Source organism: Hydra vulgaris, chromosome 08 (assembly GCF_038396675.1).
Source record: "Hydra vulgaris chromosome 08, alternate assembly HydraT2T_AEP".
Taxonomy (NCBI): Eukaryota; Metazoa; Cnidaria; class Hydrozoa; order Anthoathecata; family Hydridae; genus Hydra; species Hydra vulgaris.
The window spans coordinates 29,946,707-29,972,208 of record NC_088927.1 but is presented as its reverse complement, the minus strand read 5'-3'; the positions used below and the strand labels follow the sequence as shown (position 1 = coordinate 29,972,208).

Below are 25,502 nucleotides of genomic sequence, written 5' to 3'. Positions count from 1 at the left end.
ATTATGACATTTAGCAGCATTTAAATTATGAAAATATTAATTCGCCCAACACAACATCAGCAACCAGCTAGATCTTTTTCATCCAGTAGTCAATAGCTTCAGAATCAGTTTCATCTTTAGTCCCGTATAAAATAGTGTAAATGATGTTGTTCTATGTTTTTTTATGTTTTTCCACTCTGCCATCATACGAGACTGTCATTGTTGAATTCATATCGTACCATTCATGACATAGATTTCTCCCAACAATCTTTTTACACATAACATCATTTAAATCATGAGTTAGCTTAGTAGACAAGTTTTGAAACAAGTTCAGAATTTCACTGATAGTTAGTAACGATAACTGTGGCTCTAATTGTTGCTTTTCTGTTTCATCCATTTTTTTGTCGTTTATCAGTCTATCTTTTAGAAATTTCAGTTCTAATTTCTGCATGTTCGAGTCGAGTCTTTATTCAATTTTTTCGTGCTGCCTGAATAGCCCATTTAATAAACTTTTCTCTAGAAAAGTCATCAAGATTGTCAAGATAATCCACAGTCCTACTCTTCTTGGTTCTTAACTTGCAACATATGTAGTCAATTGTTGTATTAGGAGATCTTTCTTTAGCAGCACTGAACATTCCCATTAACTCCTCACTGTGTATGTTATGAATCCGTGCACTTGCTGTTTCCACATGAAGTGCCTGTGTAATTGTAATGGAAAAATAACGCTTATACTGCCTATTCAAAACCTCATTTATTGCAATGAGACAAACCTTAGTTACAGCGATAACCTGGGCATCAATTGTACATATTTTTGTTATTGGTTCTTAAATATTTAGAAGGAGAGTATTTCCGAAAAAGCCTGTTTCTCTGCAAAAGATTGCAGCTGGATTACATTTGCAATCTTCAATTGTTTGCACAAGTTTTTTAATTATTGCAATACCACCAACATGATCAAAATGTTGCACTTTCAGATGACACATAAAACTAAAAAATTCACAAATACTTGTGGATCGCCTTTAACGTCTTTACACCTCATCTTCTTCATAGCCAAAACAACTTTGACTGCCATGCAATCATACCCACGTAGTTGGCAAGTTTCAATTTCCTGTGACTTCATTGCTAAACGACATGAAGTAGCAATTGTGTTGAGATGGTGCAAATGGCAGTTTAGCTCATTAAGATTTTAAGCCCACATTTTATTAACTTTTGTAATTGTAAGATGGTTAACCGAAACTCTTTCAGACATTGTGTTTCATATATTTGAAATGATCAAACAACGAGATTTATCGTAGGGCTTTAAATGAAACTCTGAATAAACTAAAGCAGTATGATCAACTTCATTACATATGTGGTTCGCATAATCAACAGCTGCCCCACCCGGTAATTGGTCTTGAGCAATAACCTGGCATTTATTTTTTGACATTAAGCGAATACTGTTGACATGAACACCTTCTTGCGTTTTTGCATCAAACCCAAGAGTAAGATAATTATTATTGATGGTCCATTCTGCTACTTGGAGGTCCGCAATACTGCCGAGCTCACGAGCCATTTGGTCAACAGTACTACGGTGAGGAATGTGAGAAAACGAAACATCTAAATATTTATCAATTTTGTCCAGTAAGTATGGAATATTAGCTGTTGGGACGTAATTTATTTTTCAAGTCTCTATTGGCAGCACTTAAAGTTTTAATTATCTGTTCTTTTCTTTGAGAACTTTGTCTGAAAACTTTCAATTTATATGGAAAGGTGAGTAGTTTATCTTTCACAAAAGCTATCTTCTTACGATTATCTATGGATGAACTAGCTAATTTACAAGACAAATAAGACAACCTGGCTTTTAATTTTTGTTTTCTAGGACTTATTATTTCTTTTGAAGGTGGCCTAGTTTTTGAATTTTTACTACTGCCTATAGGTTCATTACTTATCAGAGATGTAAAACTAATGTTTTCTGGTGATTCCCCAAAAGAAGAACATGCAACATTGTAAATACTACTGGAGGTAGGCTGCAATGCAAGTGTCAAAGTTTTATCGCATGGAAAAGGCTTGTTGCAAAATGAAACCAAACTTTCTTTTTTATTTTTAAAATATTTTGCCCATTTTTTTGGCTTATTAAACCAGATTTTTAACTTGATTTTGAGTTGGTGGTAATGTAGAAATATTCATTCACTTTGGCAACAGTTTTTTTTATATAACTCTCCATTGAGAGTAAAAAGTAAAAGTATATTCCCATTGGTACACACAATGTTTGTTCCTGATGATAAAGTAAAGTTATCTACTAAATATTTCTTGAATACTTTAAAAAATAACTTTGTAATATACTTTTTTTTTTGGCATATTATACCTTAAAAGATTAAATTTAAGTTATAATAAAGAACAAAGTTGTCAAACTACAGTGATTGTAAATAACCTTTGCAATAAGCAACAAAATAAAACACGCACAATTAAAAATAAGGTTTTAAAGTTACACAACTTTCATATATCCTTAAATAACTGTTTCATTATACAAAATAAGTGTTTTATCAATAACAAATGAATGAAAATTGACATAATAATTCTGAAATACCTCAATTAAAATTACAACTTCATCATAAGAAATTGTATAAAAATTAAAATCATCTTTACAACAAAAAGTTTTAGAATCCTGGAATTACTTTTGTCCGTTCAATAAACAATCATACCTAAAAATATTTGACAACAACTGTGGTACACAATTTTCAAGTTTAAACAATTTACATTTCATACACTAATTTTCATATTGTCCGTAAATATTTAAATTATCTAAAGAAAAAAATAAACATGAATAAAAAATTAAACATTTACACAGTTACATATTTAAATAATTTTTTTTTCAACAAATCTAAAATAAATCATTAAAAAGTATTTTGTTATAATAAAAAACGTTTAATAAAAAGATATCAATACAAGCCTGAAGATATACAAATCTTGTTTTTATTGAACGGCAAATACATTAAATAAACAATAGTGAAACTTAAAAAAAAGAGATTTTCCACTAAAAAGTTTTAGTGCTTTAACAAAAAAACCACTATTTCCACTAAAAAGTTTTAGTGCTTTAACAAAAAAACCACTATTTCCACTAAAAAGTTTTAGTGCTTTAACAAAATATTAAATAAATAATCTAATCACTGCAATCTTTATAAATATTAAAATGATGTGATATGTTTTTAAATAATATTAATTTAAAATTAATTAATATTTAATTGCAAGTAAGATTTAACCATTAAATAACGATTCAAAAATGAAATACCAAATTTGATTTTGATGCAGTTGCACATATATAATTTTTACATATTAGAAACAATTTTTTTATTAATACCCTCCCTGCCTCTATCGATTCTTCCACTTCTACCACCTCTTCCGTTCCGACCACCTTTGCATGGAGACTTGGAAGGCCATTTAAAAGATGGTCTGTCCTCACCCCCATAATGGACCCATTTTTGAAAAGATCTGTTGGTATACGGCCCTGGGTGGTTATACCTATATCTTCTATAATCGACATAAGAAAGTCCTGAAAAAAAATTAGTGATATATATTTGAATATAATAGTTATTTGATACAAATAATAAAAAATACTTGGATAAAGATTACAAGGAAAAACCGGACTTTTTCAATATTTACTATAGTTTTAAAATACACTTTCATACGAATCTGTAGTACATACCATTTCCAGTACTTGTTACCACATTTCGAGGACATGGTAATGGAGAAGTACCAGATGTAGAGGCTACTAAGTTTATATTAGTACAAAAACTAGAAATTTGCAAAGTTAATACTTTATCTAACTGAAATCCTATTTAAAAGAACGGTAAACAATTAAATAGAAAATTACAAACCTATCGACGGAGATTTAGATGCCACTAAAGATTAATACAGAAAAAGGTTAATAAGTTTAAATTAAAAACATTTTTAATAAAAAAATATAAGTAAATGATTTGAAATTTTTTTAAATGAAACAAGTTTATTTAAGAAACTACTAGTTTTAATTTCTTACTCATGAAGTTACTCGTTTCATAAGTATAGCCTGAGCCGGATCCAGCTTTTTTTAGTCTTTGAGATAGCTAACTTCCAGACATGGAGCAAACGCCAAACATTTATATGTTTATACTTATGTCAAATAAGGATGCTTCGCAAAAAATTGCGATGAATGGAGGCTGAGAACAAAAAAGCCCCAAATTTCGTGCCTCCCCCTCCCCAAATGTGAGAGCAAAAAGTTAATGAAATATTTTTTTTATTATTTTTAACTAGACCTATATTCATCGATAATTTTTAAATTTTATAGTAAAATATTTTAACTTTCAAAAATTATGTCCATATAAAGTTTAAACCCCCCTCAATTTGAGGGGGTTATAAAGTTTATATAGTCATTATTTTTGAACGCTAAAATATAATACTATGAAACTTAAAATTTATCGATTAATATAAGTGTAGTTGTAGTAGAACAGTATAAAAAATATTAGACTTATATTCATCGATTGATTTTAAATTTCATAGTAAAATATTTTAGCTTTCAAAAATTATGACTATATAATGCTTGTACCCCCCTCAATTTGAGGGAGTTGTAAATTTTATATATTATTTGTTTTGAACGCTAAAAGATAATACTATGAAACTTAAAACTTATTGATGAATATAAGTCTAGTTAAAAATTGTACAAAAAATATTTCATCAACTTGTTGCTCTCACGTTTGGGGCAAAGGGGTACAAATTTTGGGGCTTTTTTGTTCCCAGCCTCCAATCATCGCATTTTTTTGCAAAGCATCCTTATTTGACATAAGCATAAATATATAAATGTTTGGAGTTTGCTCCATGTCCGGAAGTTAGCTATCTCAAAGAACAAAAAAAGCTGGTTCCGGCTCTGTTAAATATTAAATTATATTTATTCTGTACATATCCTTGGAAGTAGATAACAACGTTGGCTTGAATTGTGTTCAATATAAAAATAGTACGCTTCGGTACTGTAAAAGTAAGGTTATCACGGCTATTTCATGTTGGCAGTAACAATATCATTGTGAATTTTATTTAACTTTAAAATTTATGCCTTTTTTTTAACTTAAGTCGCTTATTTATTCAGAGAAAAATCTTGACTTAGAGCTATACCTATAACCAGGGGTGGCGCCAGCCTTTTTTGGTCTTCGAGATTACTAACTTCCAGACATGGAATGAGCTTTAAAACACTTATATAATTATACCTATGTCACATATGGATGCTTTGCAAAAAATTGCAATGATTGTAGCCTGAAAACAAAAAACCCAAAATTTTAGCACTCTTCCTGCCCCAAACGTGAGAGCAAAAAGTTGATGAAATATTTTTCGAACTATTTTTGACCTAGACTTGTATTAATCGATATATATAACTTTCATATTAAAATATTTTAACGTTCAAAAAATATGATCATATAAAGTTTAAATCTCCCTTAATTTGAGAGAGTTGCAAGTTTAAATTGGTCATCATTTTTGAACGTAAAGAAATTATACTATGAAACTAAAAACTTCTGGATAAATATAAGTCTAGTTGAAAAGAGTACAAAAAATAATTCATCAACTTGTTGCTCTCACGTTTGGAGCAGGAGGATGAAGTCCAAAATTTTGTTGCTTTTCTGTTTATTTTTTTTTTTTTTTATAATTCACCTCTCCAAGGCTGAGAAGGTCAACAAAAATGAGGAAGCTTTTAAATGTCTTTTAATCGTCTTCTAAACATTCCTACGTAAAGAACGTTTGAAAGACGTGTAAAAAACGTTTAAAAGTCATTTAAAACTTAACTTTCGGAAACAAATGCCCGAAGGGTTGTACTACCCTCTCTCAACTCTTTAATTCCGAAACACGAACCTTGACAAACAAGGAAGCTGCGCGGAGAAACAAGTTAAACGCGGTACTACCAGGGACGTGGTGGGAATCGAACTGGAAACCTCTCGCTTATAAAGCGAGCGCTCTATCACTACATCAATATTGCATCAAATGAGAGCAGAATGTTAATTTTCTATTATGTTTCTGATAAAGAAGAATTTTTCTTTTTGCGATAATGTTTTATACATTTTTTTATAATATTTTGAAAATTATCAAGATGCTTGAATCACAAAAACAAAAATACACTCAACGCCTTAGTGAGGACATTCGTTTTTTTTTTTTAAATTGCTTTACTTTAAATGGGAAAAATAAATTTATAAATAAATTAAACTTTATATTTTTAATTTTGTTTTAAAAAGTTAGGCTTCATAAAATGCAGATCCAATTATTTTGATAATTTTTTATTTTAATGTATAAACTTACTAAAAAAAACGAAAAAAACATAACCTGTAAAAATATCTAAAATCTTCTATATTTTCTATTTCTGAAAAAAACTGAACTGTGAAAGAGTCATAAAAAAAAAAAAACTTAAATAAAAATAACTTTAAAAAACTAAAAAAGAATTTTCTCTAATAATTTATTTCGTATTACAAAATTACAAAATAATTACAAATATATTTAGCATTATTTAATATATTTAACATTACAAAATAGCAATAAATATATTCAAAAAGTAACTCAAAATTGATTCTTAATTAAAATTAGACGTTGATAAATGACGTCAAATTCGATTATAATGTAAAGTTAAAATTTATTAGTTTGTCACTCGAAATTCAAAAATCGCGATAAAGGTTTTTTATAATGAGTTTTAAAAATATTTTTCGATCTTTTAGAGAAAAGTATGATTTTATAAAGAATAAGTTAAAAAAAGGTAACATCTTCTGGAAAAAAAGCTGTTTCTCGAATAAACAATGTGAACTAATTCTTACAAAATATAATAGAAAAAGTTTTGAAGAGATATCAAACAGTTGTACGTCGTATTACCCCACTATAAGGTGTGGTTCAGAAAATGAGGATATTTATATTCCGAGCAAAAGTTTACTGTTGTTGAAATATGAAAGATTAATTAAGAACATTGACTGCATAAGGCAGTTCAATTGCGATCATGTGAATAACACTTTTTATTCCTACGTGGTTTGTTCGGAAACTTCGGCCAGGTAAAAATTTTAGAAATCATTTTATAAATATTGTTGAATCTCAGTTTTAACTTTTACTGCGCATGTTTTTTATAAATTATACGTAATTTAAAATATTTAATACATCTTTTTTATTTATATTGTTCAAAAATAAATAAACCGTCGAATAATTGCTTAAATTTTCATAAAAAATGTACTTCCTTTTTTTGTCGACCGTTCAGATGTCTATCTTTAATTTAATTTATTTTTAGATTTAAAAGAGTTCTGTGGGCAAAGCCCCATCAACCAGTCGGACGTTGGACTAATCCACTACTTTACCTCATATCTAAAAAAAGGTATTGAGCTTTCTCTATCTGTTTTATAATATAATTCATAAAGTTGAATGTAATAAATGCAATTAAATACTGTTTTCTATTATCTCAAAAACTTGTTTGTCTAAATAAGTTTATTTGTTTTATTGTTAAACATAGTTTAAATATTAACTTCAATAAATAATAAAATATCAAACAATCATATTATGTTTTATACTATTAGATACAGTTTTCAGTATTGCAGTTTTTTTTTAACACTTTTATAACTACTTAGCTTACATTGACCATACCTAACCTAAAAGCCAGGTTCAAACAAGAATTCTATTGTCATATTTTTTTTACTTTATACTTTAGCATTATTTCTTCATAATACAAAACGTATCTTGCTGTATCATATGTGTGATACCGTTAAATCGAAAGGTCTTGTTTATCCTGATATACTTAAATATCATTTTAATCAGTTTCATCATCAGTTAATTTATTTTTGTTCTTTTACTTTTGGTTTAATTTATTAACAGTTTTATTAACATTAATAAAGCAAATAAAGCAAGTTTTAAGTAGCATGTTGAAATATCTTCTTTTTTGGTTTTTGTGAAACTTAAAGCTAAAAAACTCTCCTAATAATATTTTTTCTTCATCAATAAAACAATTGCACAAACGAATATAGTTTTTTGTTTTTTATAGTTGAATAATAGTTTTTTGTTTTTTAGCTTAAAAAACAGTTTTACGCGCTTCGTATCTTCAATATATAAAAAAGTTAAAATGCTAGAAATTTGTTGTGAGTTTGTTACGACGCTCTGACGACGTTGCTAAATCAGGTTGTAGCTAATTACAGGCAAAGGTTGTTCGACTTTGCAAATTATATTTAAACGAAGCCAAATACTAAATAATAGTTAAGCTTTGCTAACAAAGTTTATCGAGTATTCTGTACTCATAAAGTTTTATTCAATAAATATACTTTTTTCTAATCGCTCCACTATTCATTAAATAATTCGGTCAACTGTTTGTTAAAATCCAGTTCAAAGTTCAAGAATCTGGATTTAGCTTTTTAGTTAATTTTGATTATTCAATATTTAAAAACTAAATATCTTAAAAAAATATAAGTCATGTTGTTAAATATTTTTTGCTCTTTTAAAGACTCGATGACGATATGAGCTTAGTAGAATCACCCAAACAAAATATTTCACCCAGCCGAAACAATGTTTGGAAATACACTCCAAAAGAGGATATGTTTACATTGGGGAACAAACACCCTTCGCAACTTTCTGCTGAGCAATATTTGGTATATTTGTACTACAAAGAATATGACAGGTAAGAATTATTTTAGCGTAGTTAAATGTATTGTGAAATGGAATTTCCTTTTTTTTTGTAAATACACATTAAAAAAATAGAAAATTTATAAAATTGAAAAAAATAATTGTAACAGTTCATCGTGTTTTCTAATTTACACTTTATTAATTTATAGAAATTTATAGTTAAAAAGTTGTAATATAGTTAAAAATTCATCTCACTTGCCATGGACAAGCAAAATTAAGCAAACAATTATGGTATTTGTATGCTTAATTTTCCCCGCGCATATGTTGAAGCACTTTTAAGTTGATACACTAAGGCGCAATTGCAGTGAAGTTAAGAATACATTGACATAATGGACACAAAAAACATTTAAGAGAAAAAAATAAGCTTGTTCCACATGGGTTCTATTCGGGTACTGTGTGGGATTTATGGGAACCAATATGGAGCCCAAAGGATGTGGGATATGCGTTTTTTTTTCATTAGGATATCATAATAAATTCTTAGTTGAAAAACCCTTTATACAAAAAGAATTAAAAGAGATATGATACAGCGTGATCAAAATTTATACATGGATTTGAAAAGTTACAACTTTTTGTACCACATATATAATATTATATCATATTTATAATAAAGTTTAACTTATTATTAACCGCTTAACATTATTTTATAATATTTTATCTATTTTAATTTTTAATTTTGCAAGTTTTTATCTCAATAAAATGATATAAAACGAATTTTTTTAAATCTCTATAAAGAATACACAATACTGCACCATCATCTTCAAAACAAGGTTCCAAACAAGCAAAATGTTGTTATTGTTCCTGGCAAGAATCGTTTTTTTAAAAGAAGTTTATATTTAAAGAAAATGGTATGTCTGTTTTAAAAAAGCTTTCAAATCTTTTTTGTATCATACTGCATAATGAGTGTTCCGTTTAGAAGAATTCGATATTAATATGATGATTTAATGCTTTTTGCCAATATTTTTTTGTGTCGTTTTTTAAATATTTTAACATGTATTTAATTTCCTATTGTCGGATTGTGTTTTTGAGGGTTCGGATTTAAAGTTTCCACAACAAGATTTTTTTTATAAAAATTTTATATTATAATTTTAACTTAAAAATATATAACTTTTTTTTTTAGTTTATTTATTATTTTTAGAAAAGAAATTAAGAAAATTTGTAATACACTGGAAAAATATATTTAAAGATAGCCACGAATATATTCGAAATGATGTATCATTAGAACAATCATTATATATGTTTGTCTTATAATGTCCTATTATGTTGAATAGTATAATAAAATATTATGTAATTTATATGTGAATTAATTTTTATAATTATAAATGTAGTAATAAAGTATTTGTGTCAAATTTACCCCTAATGGATATATATTGATAAAGTATTAACTACTTTTTTTATATTAAGTTTACATTTATTGATAAGTTTTACTATTTTTCTAATTAATCTTTTCAATTTTAAATATTGTGACCAAAATAGTTTCTACGTCCAATAGGCATATATATGTTTATAACTACGTTAATTATTTGTCCTTTTAATTTTATGGCTAGTAACTTTATTTAAAAGTATATTTAAAAACTATATTTAGTAAAGTTTTGAACACGGACAATGCTTTTACATACAAAAAGATTTTTAAAGTTTAATATTAGTTTGTAAATTACCCCATGGGTGGTTTACCTTGATACAGAAAAATTTCTAAATCTTGATACAATACAAATTTCTAGTTTTACTTTAAACAGTCTCACAAGTTCAACTTGTTACCCTAGTAGCAAGCAACATTGGCGCAATGTTGGTACAATGTTGGCTAAATATTGTTAACAATATTGCACCAATATAAAATGTCTATATTTTGATATATATTGCCAATATTGATTTACAATATTGGCTATACATAAACTGCAATATAACGCCAACATATATATATTTTTTCACAAATATATAATGAAAGCATGAAGTTTAAAACAAGTCATTTTAGAACGAATACAGTTAATGCATATAAATATCTACACAGGTGAGTACATATACATTTATATGAACAGGCTCATACATGCACGTTATTAAAAAGTATAAATTTAATAAAAGTTTTAGCAAATACAATGTATCAGCTAGCAAAGACGGCACTCATTTAAATTTTATATACATTTTTACTTGTGGGTTTATAAAAACTTAAAAAGGCAAAAATCTGACCAAGTAAAACTAAAACAAAAGGTAACGCAACTATGATTACAATTACTTTTATAATTTTTTAAATTACTGATTTAATATGGTTTAAATCCTAAGGAATTCTATAAAATGATTTCTCAGAAAAATGACTGCAGTAAAAAATCTAATAAAAACCCATAATTAACGAAAAAATATCAAGACAAATAATTTATTAAAGGTGTTGTGGTTAACCATTTTGAGAAATTTTTGATTAAAGATTAATTGTTTAAAAAAAAAACGATTAATCGATTATTAATCGATTAATTTATGAAATATAAAAACAAAGTTTCTCTTTAATTACACAATAAATAGTATTATTTGAGTTTATTTTAATATAAATTAATTTTGTTTCAATGTAATAAAACATACTACTGTAATAAAAATGGTTATAATATTATAATGGTTAAAAGAGGCAAAGAATTTTAGTTTATATAGTTATTGAAAACATAACAAGTTTTATAACTAATTCGTAATACATTAGCGAAAAACGTTTCATATAACGTTTTCAAATAAAAATTTTATAAGAAATTTTTAATGTAAGTAATCTTAAGTAACGTTTATTTCATGTCCATTTTGTTTCTGTAAAAGATATGAGCGAAGAAAGCATAACCAATCAATAGTTTTCAAATACTTTTAAAGCATCAATTATTTTGCATTCTCGCTTTCCCAATGCAAGTGAACTTACCTCAATAATTTTGAATGATTCTACAATTTCCTCAACCTGCTTAATTTTACAATTTGTTGGATATAAATGAATAACTGACAAATTTATTAGTACTGATTTTATTATTTATTTCAACTCATAGAACCGCTTTAACATTGCCAACATTGAGTTCCAGCGTGTACGTACATCAACTATCATCACTTTTTCTTTTCTCAGTTTTTCTTGACACTCTCTTTGCAGAAAATCATTATTTACAAGTGATTTTCTTAAAAAAACGAGCAATTTTTCTAATTGTATTTATTGTTGATGAAAAATCATGAACAAATTCGATTTCATAATTTGCAGGAGCTACTTCAACCCAATTTTGTCATTCGCTTTTTTCAAAGTCTCATCATCATCATCACATTTGCTATTTTTTGAAGAGTTATCAAGTTCTATTTCAAAATATTCGTCATCAGGTTCTAGTAAATTTGAATGATTAGCATATAAAACATCTACCACATCCAAATGTATGCCATGACTATGACAAATTTGATGATAAATACCCATTAATCGTCACATTTTTTTCATTACAGACAAATCATCTGTTATAACAGCGATTATGTGGTTTTTGAGCTGCAAACCGAACTCGCCTAGTTTTTTAATAACAATCTCAACTGCCTTGGTAGCTTGCACTGTGTCTTTTACTCTTATCATACCAATACTAATCACATTTCCGTTTTTCATATGGATATTCATACACATATAACGTCTATTTTTTTTGGAGCTCCACTCGTCTCATGATAATGAAAATCTCTCATCATCTTCTATTCTCTTTTTTAAATCACTTTTTAATTTTTCTCTAATCTTGTCAGCATACTCAAGTGTAATACTCTTAATTCCTTGTCTTGTTCATGGCAATTTTAAGCCTTGAGCTTTCTATCCTTTCATAATTTCTTCACTATTTGCTAAAGTTGAAAACGGTATTTTATCTAAAGCTGTTAACTTTGCAAGAATTAATCCAGGACAAGAATATCGTTTTTGAAAATAGGATGAAACTATCTTTTGAGAATTACTTTGTGCAACTAATGAGCTTCCTGAAGCAGGCTCTAATAGAATGTCGTGTTTGTGTTGCATGTGGTACATTAAGGATGTAGTTGATATATGCGATTTAAATTTGGTGTCACAATGCTTGCATTTAAAGTACGTGAATTGTTTTTATTTTCTAATAAATGAACCCAAACCTTAGTTGTTGTTTTTTTTGGCTGCACCCATATATCATTGCTGTTGCATATGTGTAATAAATCTAAAAATTATAATATAATTTATAAAAATCTTTGCAAGTACACAATAATTCAAAACAGAACACACATTACCACGAAAATACACTTAGAAAGATTATTATCAACAATACCATTATGAAGTAAAACACGAGGATTAAAGTTTTTTTAAAGTAATAAATGTAAATATTTAAGATATTCTTGGAAATTATGGCTTATTTAGTTAGTTTCCGTGGTTTAACATGAAACAGTTACTAAATCCAGTGTCGACGATCCGGTGCATAAATGCGGAAAAACTCTAAAGTGCTTAATTTTATATAAAACCTAATCGTAATATAAAACGTCGATTAATCGTTCTAATTTTGCGAATAATCAATTAATTAATCAAATCAAAATATAAACGATTAATCAATTAATCGATAACAGCCCTATTATTTAATTAACAAAATTTTGTTAAGTACGCATATAACTACAAAGATGTCAATATTAAAATGCTAATGAGACAAAATTGGCATATCAATATTTGCTAGTATGAGCATGCCAATATAACTCCAATATTGGCATTCTAATATTGGACAAACAATATATATTGTTTGTCTAATAATAGAATTATAGATTGTTAAATATATTGATTGTCCAATACTACAATATATATTGGCCAAACAATATGTATTGCTTGTCCAATATTAGAATGCCAATATTGGAGTTGTATTGGCATGCTCATACTGGCAAATATTGATATGTCAATTTTGTCTCATTAGCTTTTTAATATTAACATATCTTTGTAGTTCTATATAGAAGCAATATTAGCATGCATATACTTTCCAATATTAAAATGTCAATATTGGCGCAATACTTTTACCATTATTAGCGCAATATTGTATATCTTGTCCAATATTGGCCAAGATACCCAATATTGCACCATTATTGCACCAATATATCTTTCTACGAGGTTTTGTTTTGGTAGTTTATAAATTTAGTTTTGTAGGTAGTATTTATTTGATGAATTAAACCAATCAACCAATATTTCTTTTTTTCAGGCCTCTAAAAACTTGAAAAATGCAATTAATTTAAAACACCACAAAATTTCTAAAACTAATTTCTAGTTTAGTAGGTAGAATTGAATAAGCTTAACGAGCGCACTATGCGTCGCTCTAATTCAAAATAAGGAAATTAGGCTTATAAATAAAAATGCATTCAATATATATTTTTTAATAATTTTATTTAGGTTACCCAAGAAGTGCGGCCGTGGCGCAGTGGTTAGAGCGCTTGCTTTATAAGCAGGAGATCCAGGTTCGAAACGAGGTCTGGACAATTTTTCGCGTCACGGCAAGGAAGGAGGCGTGAACTTCCTGGTTAAATGTACTTCCGCGGTGCTCTGTGACAAAACCGTTAGGACTTCTTGGGGCACCTAAAATAAAAAAAAATAATAATAATAAAAAAAAGAAGTCCGTAAGGTCTTGACAAAACTCTGCTCTGTGACAAAACCGTTAGGACTTCTTGGGGCACCTAAAATAAAAAAAAATAATAATAATAAAAAAAAGAAGTCCGTAAGGTTTTATCACAGAGCACCGCGGATGAGCATTTAATCGGAAGTTCACGCCTCCTTCCTAACCGATTACGCAAAACTCGCCTAGAGTTTTGAACCATGGGTAAATTGTTTCGGAGGCAAGTGCACTTCCGCTAAAACTCGGCTGCTCAGAATTTATTTTTAGAATATTAAGCTGATATTTTCCACAAGACATCGAATTTTCGTTTTTATTTCTGTATAAAAAAAAAAACTCCTATTCAAAATTTCAAACATTTACATAATTGCAAAATTTCACCATTAGTTTTGACGTGTAAGTGTTTTGGTTTCCGGACGGCGCTTATGGTAAATAAATCAGCAAATTTGCTTGATTGGGTTTTATCTGGTTTTTGTCAGGGTCGAAGGATCTGGGGATATGATGGGTTTCCCAAAAGGTTTAAACCGATAATTAAAATAATCATAACAAAACCAATGACGTAAATAAATATCCATATGTCTAACTTCGGGATTTTTATAAAATAAAAGTTAAGCCGATTTATTTTATTTACTATTTTAATCAGCCATTATCATATCGGGCAGAAAACGGTTGGCAAAAGAAACTATCACTCAGATGTCGATCAAAGTCCACTTGTAATTATGCAAAAATTATTTAACTAATCTTTTTGTTACCAAGTCAACAATCTAAATGAGTTAAAAAATGTTTTTTTAAATACATCAAATATTGTTTTGATAAATCTATTAAAATAGATATTTAAACTTTTATTTATTTATTTTTTTTAAAAAGTAAATAGTCTATAAAAAAAATTTGATTTTTCTATAGACGATACGGAAATTTCCATGATGGAACTTTGCGGAAAAGCGGTCTTTGATAGAATTGCAAATAGAATGGAAATGAAAATGGAAACTCTTTTTGTTATTATTCTTCTTTACATTAAACATGCGTTTCTTGAATAGAATATAATTTTTTAAAAGGAAACTCTACTAAAAAATGATCATATATATTAATGGTTAATTTAATAACCAAATAATAGTGACCTCTTGTAACCAAATGGTCTTATCCAGATATATAAGATAAAGATTTAATGTGTTGGTTCCCTATTTCCTGCCTAAGCAGTGGCGTAGCAAGGAATTTTGTGCCTAGGGCAATAATGAAAAAAATTGGCCTTTTTAACAATAACTTTTTTTTTTTTTTCTAAATGCAATGCATTTTAGTGAAGCTGCACCGAGCAGTGAACTGTAATAAAATATCACATCCGCCTAAAATATCACATCCCCCATAAAAAATCCGAAATCGAGAATGCGTTTTCAAGTTATTGCACTTAGAAGTGTATCTAGTACGTCCGAAATATTTATGTACAAAAACAATAAAATTAAAAACGCAACGATCAAGATTTATAAAATGGTTTGTAAATAAATATACTATAAATGAAGTCAGCATTAAATGGTAATATATTTAAAATTCATACTTATGAAATTTTGATCTTAAAATATTGCCTGACAATGATTATATAGATTACACATGGGGGATGTGATATTTTAGATACTAAATACTAATACTTTTCATTATTTTAAATGTTACATAGGGGGATGTAATATTCTAGAAGCCTGGATAAGGGGATATGATATTTTACATAGGAATTTCAGCTTCTTATTGTGATATATATACAGATTACACATGGGGGATGTGATATTTTAGATACCAAATACTAATACTTTTCATTATTTTAAATGTTACATAGGGGGATGTAATATTCTAGAAGCCTGGATAAGGGGGATGTGATATTTTACAAAGGAATTTCAGCTTCTTATTGTGATATATATACAGATTACACATGGGGAATGTGATATTTTAGATACTAAATACTAATACTTTTCATTATTTTAAATGTTACATAGGGGGATGTAATATTCTAGAAGCCTGGATAAGGGGATGTGATATTTTACGTAGGAATTTCAGCATCTTATTGTGATATGTGTATAAATTATACACGAGGGATGTGATATTTTAGATATTCAATACTAATACTTTGCAGTATTGTAAATGTTACGTAGGGGGATCTCTTTCGCACTCTATTTTATAAGCAAATTCTTTTTTTTTAACTGATATCTAACTTTTTGAACTCTAATGTAATTTGTAATACAATTTTATTGAATGCAAATTTGTTTTTTATTTACTTCAATGTCTTAAGTCAATTACTATATTTTACTTATTTTGACTTTTTGTGAAAAACCAAAAAAAGTTTGTTTATATGTTTAATAATATATTTCAAAATTTTCATGTGCTACAAATTTTTGCATGTTGATTTATATATATATATATATATATATATATATATATATATATATATATATATATATATATATATATATATATATATATATATATATATATATATTTATATTTCTTCTTTTCTTTTTAAACTTCTAGCAGTGTTTCGCGAAAAACCTAAATAAATTGTATAAATTTATTTATTATGTTATAAAATGTATTTATTAAAGTTATAAATATTAACCATTCTATTTGTTAATTTTTTACAAGATTTATTATGTTATAAATGTTATATTATTTATTATTAATTTTACTTTTTAGTAATAAATTTGTTCACAACAAAATGAAGTTTTATTTTTAAAAACAATGCATCCTGTATGGTACCATCGATTTGGGATGCAAAAGTCACATTTTATCTAAAAATAAATATTTAAGGTTAAATCATTTTTCTATTTGAAAATAATGTTTAAAAGTAATTAAAATATTTCTTAATACCCATTTATCTTTTTTTTGATTTTTTCTAGTTTTTGGACCAGTTTCACTTCCGCAAATACGACACAAACTATCCTGCCAACATTTTTGACCTATAGATTTAGCTTTATCAATTTTTTTTGTTTCTTTTTAAATGTAATTTTATATGAAGGTAATATAAATATTTTTAACACTATAAACAACCTTACTAACCTCCTTCATCTTATAGTAGTTGCACCACTTTCTTCCTATATGCATTCACTTCTTCAATTGGAAAGGTGGTCACCAATTCTTCTCCATTTATATAATTTTCAGCAAACTAAAATAGGTCTGCATATATATATATATATATATATATATATATATATATATATATATATATATATATATATATATATATATATATATATATATATATATATATATATATATATATATATCACAAGTGAGAAAATTCGCACACATTTTGAAACTCAACTGTTGTTGTTGTAAATGCCAAGGTTATTTGTACACATAATGATAATAATAATATAAGAATAAAAACAATATAATATAAAATATATCATTTTTTCGTTTAGTTAAATAATGTTACCTTAAGGCAAAATACTCCACATGATATACTGTCAGCTGGTTTAGCATGTGGCGATGTTAATATTCTAAACTTTTCAATAATACCATATCTCTGTTGTAAGTAACGACTGAAGTATAATAGTATAAAAATTATAAAAGATGTAAAAACAAAATTTTGAGATACCAATCACTAGATTAAAAAGTCATCATACTTCCATTTTAATTCTTCTTTTTTTATGGAATTAATCGGCTCTCCCTTAGGGTTTATATAATGAATGGTTTTATCATCTGGTTTAATTATCTAAAACAGAAGTAAGTTTCAATGTTAAGTTTTAACTTTGGTTCCCTGTAAAAAAAGCTCACTGAAAATTAGGTTTCTTGAACTCAAAGAAGTTAACTATTTCAAAAAACTATTTTACATACAGCCAGCGTCCAATGGAATTTTGCCACCATGCAGCATATTAACATTTCTAATTTAAAGAGCTCTTTCTGTAAATAAATTTGTATTAATTAAATTATATATATAAATATATATATATATAAATATATATATATATATATATATATAAATATATATATATATATATAAATATATATATATATAAAATTAAATTAATAACTATCATTAATTATTTGCATTATTTTTTAGCTAAAAGTTTGTGAATACCTCATGCCTTCTTTGTATTAAATCAGTATTAATTGGCAACTCGTCCAGTGAGAGCAACCCAGCTGGTGACAATACTTCGATTCGATTCTTCACAGCATTAATAAATGGAATGACATTCAATTTATTGTTTTATATTTAAATTAAAATTTTTTTAAATTTAAATAAAGATAAATTATTAATACTGTTTGTTTTGTACAAAAATTCAATTTTGAAGTATATTCATTAATCATACTTTTTTTTTTACTGTTTACTAGTAGTTTTAGATAAATATAAACAACTTCGTCACTGAGACATTCGTTTAAAGTGTCTTGTAATGAATAATCATATATCTTGCAGCCACCTAAATCTGGATATATACCCATAATTGCTTTTACAGGGTTTACAATACGGAGATATTGTATTATTGACCTATTGATAAAATGTAATAATAATTAATTATTCAAGCATACATTCATCAAATAAAATAACGACAGTATTACATTTACAGAAAGATAACATAATGTTATAAATTTGTAGACCTTCTATTTTTTCACCGGGTAGGGATAATGTTTAAAATTAATTTTATTTAAGTAAGTTTACATAGAAATCTTCAGTTTACTAGTGCGCCACTGAATAATATATACCTTTCACTATCTTCAACTATGCAGCTTTTTTTTGTATATAATGTCTCTAGAAAATTGCACATAAATTAAAATAAAAAGCCAACATGAAGGTATTTGAAGAAAATTTTTTAATACATACCTTCACTATCTTCAACTACAGAGCTTTTTATTGTCTCCTCTGCCTTATTTGTCTCGTCTATAAAATTGAACATAAATATAAAATGATAGGCTAACAAATATAAATGAAACTGTAATTATTTAATACATACCTTCACTGTCTTTAACTGCGAAGTTTTTTATTGAATCTGCCTCCTCTACAAAACAAACCATACATTAAATAAAACGTTAACACTTATAAATAAAAAGGTAGTTTTTTATTACATACCTTTACTATCTTCAACTAGAAAGCTTTTTATTGTCTCCTCTGCCTTATTTGCCTCTAAAAAATTGGATAGAAATTAAAATAAAAAGGTAACAAATATAAATGCAAAGGAAATTTTTTAAGACATACCTTCACTATCTTTAACTACAAAGCTTTTAATTATCTGCTCTGCCTTATTTGCTTCTAGAAAATTGAACAAAAAATAAAATATGGAAAAAAAATGCTTAAGCAGACCAAAAGTTGAAACATAAAAAGAAAATCTGTTGTTACTATTTACCCTCTATGCTTTCCACCAATGAATGTTTTTTTTCGATTTCTATTTCATTTTTTGTTGTAATTGTTTCTAAAGTAGAGGGTACAAAAGTCTTTCAAATTAGAAAATATTGGTTGTCTAGCAATAATATTCATGAAACTCTTTAGCTTTCTTTTTAAAAGTTAAAAAAAGTAGTTATTGGAAAGCTTGTATATAAGTTGTGCGCATACCTTTATCACAAATGCCTTCGAGAAATTTCTTAACATGGGCTCTTTTGTGGGTTCCTTTTATAATAACTTTATTACTACTCAGTTTGTAATTTCCACATTTTGTAATATCGCTTACTTCATAAGGTCCTTTAAACCGTGGCTTGAAAGCTGCGCCTTTGCTTCTCCTCCCTCTAATATCAAGTAACAAAACTTTGTCCCCAATTTTAATGCATTCTTCCATAGATTTGATATTTTTTGAAACTCTTTTATCGTAATATTTTTTTTGTTTCTTTTGAGCTTCTGTAATGTTCTAAAATTTATAACTATTGTAATTAGAAAAAAAAAAAAAAAAAAAGATGGTATATTGAAAATTAAATTAAAGTTAAGTGGTATAAGTGATTACTTTAGTGACCAAATTGGTTAAGTTTTCAATATGAATTTTATTTTTTTCGATTTCAGCTTTAACTTCATCTTCATTTGCGGGGAAAATACCGACCTCCTAAATAACAATGCATACTGGTATTGGTATACTAAATTATGAGTGTAAAGTAAATATAATTGTTTAAAATGATATCCAAATATACTTACTTCTTTGAACTCACTTCTGCAAACAGGTGAACGACCACCAAACATCAACTCAAAAGGTGACACTTTTGTAGACGTTTGTCTTTCAATTCGTAATGGATATAAAACTATATCTAGAAACTCATCCCGGTTTGACTGGTTTTCGTCGACAAGTTTTCTGATTTTTCTAATTAACGTAATTTCAAAATAATGATGTTATTATCATTATTTTATTTTGAACTTAAACAATAATAAAATAATGCACACCTTTTTACATTTTTATTTGTATTTTCATCTTGTCCATTTGTTTGAGGGTGATAAACAGCAGTTCTTCGTCGTTCGATACCCAAGATCTTATATACCTCATCGTTTAACTAATTAAATAACGGAAAAAAATGAATTATTTTTATTTTTATTTACTTGCTATTTTAAATGCTGTATTATACAAAATCAAAAGGTTTTATTCTAATTCATCTTTAAAGGATTTGACCTAATGTTGTTTTTACGGGTCTGTATTATATAAAAAAATTAAAAATTACCTCATTGCAAAACTCAGTTCCATTGTCAGTAAGTATGACGGATGGAAAACCAAAGGTTGTAACTAAATTTATAATCGCTCTTGCTACCGTTATTGCTTCCTTATTTGGTAATGCGTAAGCAATAGGCCATTTAGAAAATAAATCGGTACAACTCATGAAGTATCTGTTACCCATTGATGTTTTAGTAAATGGTCCGGCGAAGTCTAAACCAATAATTTCCCATACTCTTGTGGTCTAAACACAAAATTTCAACGTAATGCAACATAAGAAAGTAAACATAATACGTTATACATTCGTATAATATATTAAATTAAAGATTCCGAATTCTAGAAAGATATTTAAAAACACTTTATTAAGTTACCTTTATGGAATGTAAAGGTTCGGATGCGGAAAGCAGTTGACCCGATGTTTGACATCGAATGCATTGTTTTATCTATTAAAAGAGTTATTTTTTTATTCTTTTTTTAACCTTTTATCTTATTTTCCCAAGACCGATGGTAGTGGTTTTACAACTCTACTATGATAATAAAATAAAAATAATGCAATTAAATAAATTTAAAAGCAAAATACTTTATTTATTTTTTAATATCTCCGGTAATATTGGGCTAATAATGTTTTTCCATAATTTTCATTATTGTTTTGTTTGTGCCACCATGACCCCCTAAAGGACTATCATGTTCCGCAGCAAAAATTTTTTTTTGCTCTTCCGTATCCACAACAATATCCGCATAATATAAGTTTCCACATATCTTTACTCTACGCTTCAACTTGTTATCTAAGGGTAGTAAATATTGAACAAGTATACTTTCAATTTCATTTATTTCAATGAAATATTTGAATTTGAGTTTTGTTTTTTATTACTAGTACCTAGCACACAATAACTTTTTGACGCATTTCTCAAACTTCGTTTTTCATCTTTTCGAAAACCCGCTGGATAAGTGCTCTCTCTTAAATATGCTAAAATATTTTTAAAGTAATGTTCGTTTTTTTCCATTTTTAACTTTTGAGTTTTTCAAAATTGTAATGAGTACATCAAACCTGTTTACATATTCCGAATTAGGGACTATTTATATACATACATAATCGTAATAAAATCAATAAGTATGTCTTAATGGCTCATACGGAAAGCATTTAGGCTACATATACAATATACGATAAATGTACTGTACACTTTTGACTTTTATTATACTAAATTATGTCTTTCGTACGGAAAAAACACAACATTTAATATCATTTATTTTGTAGAGAAATTTATTGTTTTCTTTTAGTTTTGTCTTTTAAAATGTATGCCTATCTTTGTAACGCTTATATTTCTATTTTCTAATACTTATGTTTTTTACCTCTAAAAACGTCTATTTCCACATGCAAGGGTTGCTGACGGCTTTGCCGAAAGATAGTGACTTATGTTGTGGTCTGAAGAGGCTTTTAGTTGACTAACCTGTAGGACTAGCTCTGGTAGGTAAAGTGTGACTCGGTAAGGCAAGTAGTAGAAGGGGGATAAATTTCAATGCCTACTTAGTATTAAGATTACACGTAGAAAATTAAACAACTTAGATTAAATTAAGTTGAAGAAAAATAAAAATATTTAATAAGTAGAATAGAAACTTTTGAATAAAAAAGTAACAAGAATATTATTTAAATATTTTAAATGTTTTTTAAAGATGTTTTGAGACCAGTATTATGCGTAATAAAATTTGAATAGCTCTGGGTTTCTGACACGTCAGACGAAGGTACATTCAAAACAAAAATTTGTGCGCTCAACTTTTAACCTCAAATAATAAATATTTACTAATAGAATTTCACTTCACTTTGCTTAAACTCATTCCTTTCCTGATCTGCTCAAGTCGAACTGTTTGACAAATATTATAATTACCGGCAATTTATGTTCGGAATTTTGTTACCACGGCTACGCGTTTGTACTCGACTCGTTGAATTGAAATTAAAAAGTCTTTCAGATGCCAATCGATATAGTCAATTTTTTTATCTAACTTAATCATTTTAATTAAACCACCACGCTTTCATCCTTATTTTAAACTTGTCAAATTCCTCGCTATCTGGCTGTCATTATAAGCACGATTTTTAATTGTTGTTGAAATCCTCGTCGTACAATGTGGGACACGGTTTAAAGCATTTGTATCATTAAGTAAATAAAGAAACCAAATATTCTAAGTGTGTACGAATATAAATTTTTTATTATTGCTCAACTGTTTTGTTGTCGAAATGATTAAAATATTCGCGAAAGCATTTCGATGTCGCAGTGGGCTTAAAACAACAATAATCAACATGCTGTTTTGATTTCAAATTAGTTAACAGTAAATAATCGCAATTCCCAAATTTTTTATGTTCGTCTTTTCCATAATATTATACAGTACTATAAATATACTACAATGTACATACAGTATTGGTACAGTATTCTTTATCATTACACATTGATATTTGATGTTTCTTAATAAAAAAATTCACAATGATTTTACATTTATCACTATAAATATATATATAAATCGATTTCTAAACTGGACTTGGGAAGATTCAAAATTGATTCAAGAATCAGTGGAACCTTCTCTCATACCACCCACAAAAAAACGTTAATTTAATCATACTTTAAAATTGTTACTTTTGGGATAATAAAGAAGCTTCTTTTATTTAATAAAAGATTCCAAATATTTTCTAGCCCTCTCTCCTTAAAATTAAAAATATACAAAAAAAAACAACAACAATGACAAACAGTAATTATTTCTTTTCCTTAAATGTTTATGCACTAACACATAAAAATACAAGCATAAAAATGTGTTCGTTGTGTTCTTTTTGAATCTTTAGAACTCATTAACTCGTTCAAAGCCTTATGCATTTTAAAAACCCTTTTCAAAGTCTTGGTTGAACAATTTTGCATTTTTTAATTGTTAGCTCAATCGCATCTAAATTAAATAGAAGATTAAATTAAACATTAAAAAGCTAAAAAAAATAATGAAAATAAAGAATACAAAAAAATGTAAAATTATTATTAGCTTTGTAAATAAACATAAATTGTATACATATATATCTCATATATTTTTATCCAAACAAGCTCCAACAAAGCTGAAAGAAATAAAAAAGAGCTACCACTATTTCAGTATATGTGTTGACTAATTATCACAATAAGAAGCTGAAATTCCTACGTAAAATATTACATCCCCCTTATCTATGATTCTAGAATATTTTATCTCCCAATGTAATATTTTAAATACTGCAAAGTATTAGTATCTAAAATATCAAAGTATTTGGTATCTAAAATATCACATCCCCAATGTATAATTTATATATATATATCACAATACGAAGCTGAAATTCCTATGTAAAATATCACCTCCCCCTTATCCAGGCTTCTAGAATATTACATCCCCCTACGTAACATTTACAATACTGCAAAGTATTAGTATTTAATATCTAAAATATCACACCCCTCGTGTATAATTTATATACATATCACAATAAGATGCTGAAATTCCTACATAAAATATCACATCCCCATTATTCAGGCTTCTAAAATATTACATCCCCCTATGTAACATTTAAAATAATGAAAAGTATTAGCATTTGGTATCAAAAATATCACATCCCCAATGTGTAATCTGTATATATATCACAATAAGAAGCTGAAATTCCTACGTAAAATATCATATCCCCCTTATCTATGCTTCTAGAATATTTCATCTCCCTATGTAACATTTTAAATACTGCAAAGTATTAGTATTTGGTATCTAAACTATCACATCCCCCATGTGTGATCTGTATACATATCACAATAAGTAGCTGAAATTCCTACGTAAAATATCACATCCCCCTTGTGCAGGCTTCTAGAATATTACATCCCCCTATGTAACATTTAAAATAATGAAAAGTATTAGTATTTGGTATCTAAAATATCACATCCCCCATGTGTAATCTATATAATCATTGTCGGGCATTATTTTAAGATCAAAATTTCATAAGTATGAATTTAAAATATGTTACCATTTAATGCTGACTTCATTTATAGTATATTTATATACAAACCATTTTATGAATCTTGATCGTTGCGTTTTTAATTTTATTGTTTTTGTACATAAATATTCCGGACGTAATAGATACACTTCTAAGTGCAATAACTTGAAAACGCATTCTCGATTTCGGATTTTCAATGGGGGATGTGATATTTTAGGCGGATGTGATATTTTATTACAGAACGCCTTAGAGATGAATTATAAGTTAAAAAGAGTTTAGTAGAGTGAGATAAAAGTACAAAAGGACAGATGTCCAGTAGAAAACAAAGAGCCTCAAAGTAGAAAAATACTAAAAAACTGATAAGTTAAATGTTGTAAAAATTGCAAACAGTAAATATCATATAATGTAGAGAGTAAATTCGTGACATTATTTCTTTTGCCTTGCTAAAGTATTTATTTAATTCAATTATTTTCATCACAAAATGGTAAATTCTTGTGCTGCATATGGATGTTCTAATAGATATATAAAAGGCGGCACGAAATCCTTTTATAAATTTCCTTTTTAAAATTCTGAATTATATAAAAGATGGATTGTTGTTTTGACACGTGAAAATTTTCTTCCATCCAAACACACCTGTATCTGCAGCGACCATTTTTTAGAATCAGACTACAATTATTGTATCCCAGACAAAAAAAATCCAAATCCTGATCATCATCAAAAGTCTATTTTGAAATGTAATGCTGTGCCATCAGTTTTTATATTTTC

The 25,502-nt window shown here is 27.4% G+C and overlaps 1 protein-coding gene and 3 long non-coding RNA genes across 4 annotated transcripts; 3 read left to right on the top strand and 1 right to left on the bottom strand.

Moving 5' to 3' along the window:
• Positions 1-6,605: 6,605 nt before the first annotated feature.
• Positions 6,606-9,896, top strand: LOC136084276 (uncharacterized). The gene is made up of 5 exons (XM_065804349.1): positions 6,606-6,998; positions 7,229-7,312; positions 8,426-8,599; positions 9,337-9,449; positions 9,740-9,896. Exons 1-4 carry the CDS (start codon positions 6,643-6,645, stop codon positions 9,422-9,424), a joined length of 702 nt encoding a protein of 233 aa, XP_065660421.1. The 5' UTR covers positions 6,606-6,642; the 3' UTR covers positions 9,425-9,449; positions 9,740-9,896.
• A 796-nt stretch (positions 9,897-10,692) lies between these two features.
• Positions 10,693-18,454, top strand: LOC136083736 (uncharacterized). Its single transcript, XR_010640032.1, has 2 exons — positions 10,693-10,806; positions 18,211-18,454. It is a non-coding gene; the product is annotated as an uncharacterized LOC136083736 (long non-coding RNA).
• On the top strand, positions 15,588-17,281 carry LOC136083735 (uncharacterized). Its single transcript, XR_010640031.1, has 3 exons — positions 15,588-15,695; positions 16,842-16,955; positions 17,045-17,281. It is a non-coding gene; the product is annotated as an uncharacterized LOC136083735 (long non-coding RNA).
• Positions 18,455-23,499: 5,045 nt separating the features above from the next.
• Positions 23,500-24,842, bottom strand: LOC136083734 (uncharacterized). Its single transcript, XR_010640030.1, has 2 exons — positions 24,768-24,842; positions 23,500-23,692 (listed from the first exon to the last, which is right to left on the bottom strand). It is a non-coding gene; the product is annotated as an uncharacterized LOC136083734 (long non-coding RNA).
• Between the last annotated feature and the right edge of the window lie 660 nt (positions 24,843-25,502).